At 48.0% G+C, this 8,395-nt stretch overlaps 1 protein-coding gene across 1 annotated transcript; it reads left to right on the top strand.

The window, feature by feature from the left end:
• Positions 1–4,455: 4,455 nt before the first annotated feature.
• Positions 4,456–8,031, top strand: LOC123051181 (uncharacterized). Its single transcript, XM_044473986.1, has 3 exons — positions 4,456–4,831; positions 5,026–5,144; positions 5,824–8,031. The coding sequence occupies exon 3, from the start codon at positions 6,808–6,810 to the stop codon at positions 7,831–7,833; it is 1,026 nt and encodes a 341-aa protein (XP_044329921.1). The 5' UTR covers positions 4,456–4,831; positions 5,026–5,144; positions 5,824–6,807; the 3' UTR covers positions 7,834–8,031.
• Positions 8,032–8,395: the final 364 nt, after the last annotated feature.

The following is an 8,395-nucleotide window of genomic DNA, read 5'->3' as shown; positions in this document are numbered from 1 at the left end:
GATGTGGACTTAGCCGGGTTTGGTGGCCTTTAAATAGCGGATTCCGATGAGACCAAGCGTCCGGGTGCGTCAATGCGCGGCGCCCGAGTTGGTTCCGTGGCGGCATACGGACGTACGGGCTTTGCATGGACGTGATAGATATCCATCCCGTCTCGTCCAGTAAACTTCTCTCTGGCATTAAACAAACATTGACAACGGGAATGTGTTGCCCGCAACGCTCTCGTCCGGCGTGCCGCATCAATGCCATCGCCAGTGAGAGGTTGCGTCCGCTCTAGGCAGCAAACATATTAAGCGGCCGCTCTATAGCGACATCAACGTGACCAGGTCTCTACAAGCCATCCGGTAAGACCCGACCTGATGGATGACACATGGCGATGTCAATCTCAAAACATGTAATCCCACTTTGTCTAATTACCCATTCCCGATTCCAATCACGTATATATCCTGGACGCGGATTTTTAGAGCACGGGCTCCTGGACACCTCCTATCCTCACCATCTAATATTGCTTTGAGATCCATGCTACACAACTAACTTATTACATGAAAACTTTCTCTTTTTGGTTTCTTCAAAACAAAACAAATGAACTTGAAACTTTCCAGGACAACAAAACATTCTTAGAACAATGTGGGATAAAACTTTCAGATTTTTGTGTCCAAGAAAAATATAGAAAATGAGATTTTTTTTAATTAACAAAATCTTATTTTTAGTATTTATGATGCACGAAAAAATCTGAAAGTTTTTTCCCCACATTCTCGTAAGAATGTTTTGTTGTGTTGAAAAGAACTTACACGAATCGCGATGCAGAAATGGATGGCTAGATAAGGGAGTGTCCATGAGCCTAAGCTCCACAGGATATTTTCCTATCCTTGTATGAGATACCTATACGAGTAACTCATACCACCACAAGAGCTAGGGTTCGCGTGCTACTCTCATCCCTGGCGGCACCGGATGACCTCGTCGCCAGCGGCCGGACAGTACCACCCGACCAAGACCTGTCGCCCATGGCCATGCCGAAAGAGCTTGTGCTAGCGGCTGCGTGGCTTCATGTTACCACAGACTCCACATCCATGGTCGCTCTGAACGATCTCGTCGACGGTGGCCATGTGCCGAACGACCTCGTCGCCCGTGGACGCACAATGGCGTCCGTGCGGCAAGATGCATGCAGCTGCTATGCAACGCCGCACTCGTCTACGATGGCAAACGGTGAACACTGGACGCACAGGATTGACTGAAACCAAAGCACACCCAGACCTGGTAGTAGTTTTCAGGAGAGAAAGAGGAATAGCAGCCGGCCGAGACCGGCGGGATTGACTGAAGCTCTCACTCCCGACCGCGACCGCATCGCCCCCGCGGGCAGCCGGCCGCGCCCAACCTCCTCTTCCGCGCACCTTGATGGCAATAAGCCATGCATGTGGCCGTGTGGTGGCCGGGTCGTGGCGAGTGTGCGTGCAAGCTACAACAATATTGTGTTTAGTCGAGTCAAATGCATGCACGGGTTAGTTAGTGGCTGCATGGATAAGTTGTTAGCGGGGAGGGATTTCAGGGTAGTTACCTGGGCGTGCGCGACGTGGAGTTAGTGGCCAAACCTGGCGGCTAGTTAGTACGTGTGTGAGGCCAGCCCCTTGTATATATGTTGCATATTAAGCAATGAGAAAGAGGCCGAGAGGGCTGGAAAACAATGTAGCCACCGTGTGATCAGCAAGGGAGCCTCTTGGCAAAGCTTGTGTGTTCTTCCTTGGTGCATGTGTGCGTGTGTGTGTGGAGTTTCTCCTTGAGTGAGGCAAGAGGTAGAAGAAGGGCGTTGCGGCGAGGAGGCGGCGCCAACACACCTTTCCCTCCCCCTACCTCCCTGCCACCGTCGCCGGCACCCGCCGCGGGCCTGGCACGGGCGACGCTAGTGGCGGCGGCCCCCTGGCCTTTCCCCTCTCGGGTGTCCTCCGGCGGTGTCTCTGGGCAGCAGAGGTCCTGCGCGGCTGCGGGGGTTCCTGGCGCGAGCGGGGGCTGGCTACTGGGCGGCGGGGCGGCGCGGTCTGGCGGCGGGGTGGGTCTGCTTCGTGGCTTCTGGGAGGCGGGGGAGAGGTGATGAGTGGCTGGGTGCTGGCGGTGCCATCACCGGCTTGCTGCAGCGTGGCTGGCGGGGCTTAGCCGGCCCGTTTCGGGCCTGGGCGGGCCAGGGGTGGTCTGGCATGCCCTGCTGCCGCGTCCGGATGGCTACAGCGATGGTGCCGGAGGCTCTGGCCTCCCGCACGACGGCGGTAGGTGGTTCCCTCCCGTTCGGCTACGGTTTTGCTTCTCCCTCCGCGGGGCGCTTCTCACCAGTCCTCTTGGCCTTGTGTTGGTGTTCGCACTGAGGCGGCGTGGGTGGTGGCGCAACTGTTGGTCGACTATGGTGGTGTGCGGCGGTTTGGCTGGTCGACTCCGGTCCGGTTGGGCGGTGGGGTTGGAGTGCGGGAGAAATCCTTGCCGGTTCTTCGGCTCCGATGCAGTGACACCTACGGGTGCCACCATTCCTTCCTGGAGGGTGTCGGTGATATCCATCCCCCACCTCCCTCCGCATGCGGGGGGAACCCTAGGACATGTCCGGGCAGCAGCGTCGTCGGCGTTGCATTCCTTCTTAGATGTGCTGCTTGGTACGCGGCGGTTCGGAGCCTCGGGCTGTGATGGTTTGTTTCTGAAGGGCGTAGCGGTTGCAGGTCATCCGTGCTTTGTCGAGCTGCCGTTGTTGTCATTTGTTTCTTTTTCTTTTTCTTTTGGGCTTGATGTGCTGCTCGCCCTAACGATCCTTGTATCGTTGTTGATTGCTTTCGAATACAAAGCGGGGGAAACCCTTTTTCGGTAAACAGTGAACACTATGATATCATACGCAGGAGAAGAAGTACAGGAAAATATTCATACTAGTTCAGAATACGTGAATTCCACTTGTTCAAGCGTAGGAATTCATATGCAATGTGTACACAAGCTAATTTTCACACGGTAATGCTTAACTTGCGGACGACTATGTTGATCACCCAATTAAACATCTCTCTCTCTCTCGTTTGATTAAAGAGAAAGGTAAATCGATCTTTCTAGTTTGGTGAAGCCAGGGAGTCACTCTACAATCGAACTGTTTTGCGAATAAGCAACTAGTATATGTATGTCAGAAGGATGGGTTCAGACTTCAGACACCGGCTGTCCGGCGCACTTGCAGCAGGAAAGGAACATGTAGATGACGAGCAGCTGCATGCGTCTTGGCACCCCGCCGGCGTCGAGGAGGAGTTAGTCTGGCCGCCGGCCAGGACGGCTTGGCGCGTGACCACCATCAATAAGGAGTCGTCTTTCAGCGTAGCCGCCGTCGACGAGGAGTCCGCGCAGCCATCAGCATCGGCGTCTTGGCACGTGACCACGACGAACTAAAGTCCGCCGGTCCGCCCTGCCATATGCCAGCGACGCGGTCTTCCGGCGCGGCCACTGACAAGAAGTCGCCACAGGATCGTCGCGCGTGGTTGCCGGTGACGGGATCGTCAGCGCGGCCATGGACGAGATGTCATCAATCCGTCGTTCATGGCCGGCGAACGAGAGCAGGAACAAGCAACCCCTAAACCGTTGTGTATGCACGTACCAGTTCGAGCGTTGGAATTGCAATTGGGATTAGAGCTCGTGATTGGAAATTAATGGAGAAAGTGGGAATTGGTGCTTTGAGATTGTGAGTGCCACGTGTCATCCATCAGAGCGGGTCTCACGTGATGGCCTGTGAGACCTGGTCTCATAGATTTATTTTTTCCGTAACCATGGCCGGTGTTGCTATTATCATCAATTTTCACATCAAGTGAGCAAAACACAAATATTGAATTACGGATCTGATAAAATGCTATAAAGCGGTTGATCCAGGCCCTCCACTAAACATCAGGGAAGCATGCCAAGGACCAAGTTTTTTTCAGAGCCATCTTCCTAACTCTACGCTGATCATCTGCCGTTCGACAAGACAATGCTGCTGAGGTAGGATGACCGGGCAACTGGTCTGACCGACTCTTGGATGCTCGACATCCTGACATTGAAGTAGGCCGGCTGCTTGGGCTCTGGCAGCCTGATCCCCTCGCTGACGGGCATGAAGATCTACCACAACAAAAACGGCTTTTATGGTCGCTTTTTCTGAGACGCTATTTGTCTTCCTCTCTATGCCCATGAACACTAACAAGCTAAAGACGCTTTTTAAGACGTTTATAGGGTGTCACAAGCTTCTGCCTATAATTGGCCATTTAGAAAATAGGTATATAATTTTAATTAATTTAGAGACGATTTGTCAGACGTTTTATACGCGACTATAATCCTTCAGCGTGTGGGTGAGCTCGTTGCCGGCCATATCTCTTTTAGGCGTGGACTACCAAAGAGTTTTGTGCAAAAAAATACTACTACATCTATTATAAGGTAATATAAAGAGTGACTAGGCCGTTGGCCCATGAGCCCAAACACACGAGCGACGTGGTGTCTGGTCAGGCGCGCGAGTAGCCGACCGCCTGAGCACGTCGTTTCCCTTCCTCGATTCCAACCTTTTCCCCAACCTAGCGCTAGCTGAAGGCTCCGGCGGCGGCGGCTGGCCCTCTCCTGCCTCTCCCTCGGTCCCTCCCCTCCCCTCCCCTCCATCCGGCCATCTCACTCCCCTGCCTCGGCCTCCGGCGCCCAGCCCTCTCCTCCGCGGCTCCGCCAGGCGCCAGGCCACCAGTCCGCCTCCGGCCTCCCAAGCGCGGCGGCAGCCGGCAGCGCCCTCCAGGCTCCAGCCACCGTCCTCGCGCCTCCCCGGCGCGGCGGCAGAACCATCCAGCAGTCCGGCCTCCGTTCCTCAACAGCCACAATGTACTGCATCTATTCTTTCCCTCCGTTTCTATTTTCTAAACAAATCTGAAGATTATTCTGTGATTGCTTGTAAATTTAAATTGAACTTGATTCATTTGCTGCGTATGCTCATAAATGATTGCTGCTTACTAATTACTGTGTGATTCATTTGCTGCTTACTATGGAAATTGAAATGTTTGTGCAATGTCCATCAGACCCTGACGCCGGTTGGCCCCGGCACAACGCCGCTCCCCGCCAACGCCCCTCTCCCTCAGCTGCTGACCTCGGCAACGAGCTCACCCACACGCCTCTGCTGCCAGAAGATTGCCCGCATGTTGTTATTTTCTTTTTTTATATCTCTGCATCGTGTGAAACATAGCTCGAATTGAGATATATCACTTGTGTTTTCCCTTTCTATCTTACTGTGATGCACTGTATTATTGCAATTTGAAAATTTTTGTTAAAAATCGGTGAACCTTTTTGGTGGTTGAATGACAATTGTGTTAAAAACAGTGGTACTGTTTATTAGATGGCACTCATTTATGACATAATATTCTTAAGTCGATCTGGTTAGGGGAACTGCCTACGAATGCTAGAAAAGAAAATTCTGCAGTGTGATGCAAAATTTGAATTACCTAAGTTGTGTGTCATCTCTATTTTTCTTGATTTAGCAAAGCGAAACTAGTGGATATTACTTACATTTTTAGTAACTAGTTACACCAGCTAGCCTTCTGCTGTTTGTCACTTGAATGCAGAAAAAAAATCAAGCATTGGAGACATCCATTTTTTGTCATCGATGAAAACTTCTTTATGTGCTTCACATAAATTCTTCTAGTAAAGACACATCTCGATTTATGTTTGTAATGTAAGGTGAATGATGTCGGTATATCATATTATACAATTTGAACCTAAGTATCCAATGCATAGTTTAAAATATTCATATGAACCTATGCTTAATGTAAAAGAGCATATGGAAAATTATAAACTGATCTATTTTGTTTTCATTACTACAGCTAGCAAAGGCTAATGGATCGAGGTTGGATGAGTAAACCAAGATCAACTGCTGATTATAAAGAAGGTGTCGAGCAATTTCAATCTTTTGCCTTCCATGATGTTCCACTCGGTGATAAAATTCTCTGTCCCTGTGTAAATTGTGGAAATAAGGCAACGCAGAATTACGACGAAGTGAAAACCCACCTAAGATGTGATGGTATTCTTCAGGGTTATACAAAATGGGTTTGCCATGGAGAAGAGTATGATTCACCGTCATTTGCATTTGCTCCCATGTCAAATAACAACAACAATTTTCATATTCCGGGTTTTCCAGTGAATTCTGATGTAGAAGGGAGTAATAGAAGATTGCATGACATTTCTGGGCTCTTAAGTGCCATTTTCCCCATGGCTGACAGCTTCCAATCACTATCAAGCGCATCTGATGGGGAACTAGATGGTGTTCAGTCTGAATTTGAGAACTTGGAACCTGGTATGGCTTAGAATGTCAATACAACATCTGCAGATGATGATGCAATGAGAGAACAAGACATATATGCTAGTTTCCTCGAGGAAGCAAACACAGATTTATACCCTGGATGTGCAACATATTCGAGGTTGTCATTTCTTTTCACTTTATATCACATGAAAGTCTTGCATTGATGGTCACAGGAATCATTCACACAGCTACTTGGTGTATTATCGGTTGCATTTCCTCAGATAAACCTACCCAAGAAATATTATGAGGTGAAAAAAATCATACGCGGATTAGGGCTGGACTATGAGAAAATTCATGCATGCCCAAGAGACTGCATGCTTTTTAGAGGCGAAAGAGCTAACCAGGAGTCTTGTCATGTGTGTGGTGGGTTACCAATGAAACTGAGAAGAAAGATTCGGCAACTGAATCTAAAAAGAAGAAGAAGAAGAAACCAGCCAAGGTGTTGCGATATTTCCCATTGATTCCAAGGCTCCAAAGGTTATTTGCAACCAAGAAGACATCAACTGACATGCGTTGGCATGATGAGGGTCGTACAAAAGATGGATTGCTGCGATGTCCAGCTGATGGAGAGGCTTGGAAAGATCTTGATGCCAGATATCCTAAATTCGCTGAGGATCCCCGTAATGCGCGGCTAGGCGTTGGGTCTGATGGGTTTAATCCTTTCCGACTCATGAGTGCAAAACATAGTACTTGGCCAGTGACGCTTATTCCAAACAACCTACCACCTTGGATCTGCATGAAGCAAACATCTCTAATTTTATCAATGATTATTCCTGGACCAAGTTCCCCTGGCAATGATATTGATGTATATTTGCAGCCGTTGGTGGATGAGCTGCAACAACTTTGGAAGGGTGTGGACACTTTTGATTCATGTACCCAGGAGAAATTATCTCTTCGAGCTGCACTATTATGGACTTTGAACGATTTTCCAGCATTAGCTTACCTCTATGGGTGGAGCACGAGCGGTAAATATGCTTGCCTGTCTTGTGGTCCTTTTACAAGATCATATTGGCTAAAGAAGAGTAAGAAATTTTGTTATATGGGTCATCGCCGATGGCTAACACAGAATCATGTATTTCGGAGACGAAAGAAGGAGTTTGATAACACCGAAGAGATGGAACTTGCACCTATAACAATGAGTGGTAGCTCAGCTTTGAGAATGTTGCAGGGCAGAGTGTTTGTCTTAGGAAAAAAGGTTGTTGTGGCAAAGAAAGGGAAAGGGAAAAAGAAGGGCAAAGACAGTGAAAAAGGAATTGAAGATTACAAGGTGGTCTTCTTTAAATGTGATTGGTATGATGTTCATCACAAAGCTGGTATTATAAGAGATGAGTTTGGATTCACTCATGTGAACTTCTCCCGAAAAATACATACAGGGGAGAAGTTAGAGGATGAACCTTTTGTATTTTCTTCCCAAGTGGACCAGGTCTTCTATATCCAAAATCTGAGAAGTGAGAATTGGAATACCATGGTGAAATTCAAACCTCGTGATATTTTTGACATGGGTGGAGAACCATCTTCAGATGAAACAGAGTAGTCTTTGTGTTTTTAGCTTGTTATCTGCAGCTAAGATATAGGTTGAGCAATTGTCATCCATGCTCCTAGGTAGAATTACTCCAACATAATTATTCTAGCTGGGTGGATCTTCTTCGGAATGTATGTTACTCTGTGATGAACGAGCTTATGGTCTTTTTTTAATGTGTATGTTCCCTTTTGTTATGAATGAGTTGTATGGCTGTCCGTTTAGTTCTTTGAACAGTTTTTTAACTTTCACTGACAGTAGTACTGCTAAATTTTGGAACCTTCTGATGAAGTGTGCTTCAGGTTAATTTGTCCTGATTGGATGCTTCTTTGTGCTAGTTTATAGAAAATGAAAGTAGTCTAGTCAATATTTCAATAATATTTTGCAAGTGCATGACATCGACTTTGCACGATTGACATCCCAGTTAACCAGAAAAAATTATAGTAAATAAAGATGGAGAAACTGGAAAATCATAAAAATCAAACGCAGTAAGGGATATTTCGTGAAATCAGTGAAGTGTTACAGTAACTAGTACATTTCTTTTGTTATTTTTAAAATCCTGGGAACGGCCACATAT

This window comes from Triticum aestivum, chromosome 2D (assembly GCF_018294505.1).
Source record: "Triticum aestivum cultivar Chinese Spring chromosome 2D, IWGSC CS RefSeq v2.1, whole genome shotgun sequence".
In the NCBI taxonomy this organism is placed as follows: Eukaryota; Viridiplantae; Streptophyta; class Magnoliopsida; order Poales; family Poaceae; genus Triticum; species Triticum aestivum.
The sequence above is the reverse complement of the archived record's forward strand: the minus strand, read 5'-3'. Positions and strand labels throughout refer to the sequence as shown.

Excerpts from the sequence above, each read along its gene's own strand:
- LOC123051181 (XM_044473986.1), top strand. The coding sequence starts at position 6,808 with ATGCGTTGGCATGATGAGGGTCGTACAAAAGATGGATTGCTGCGATGT.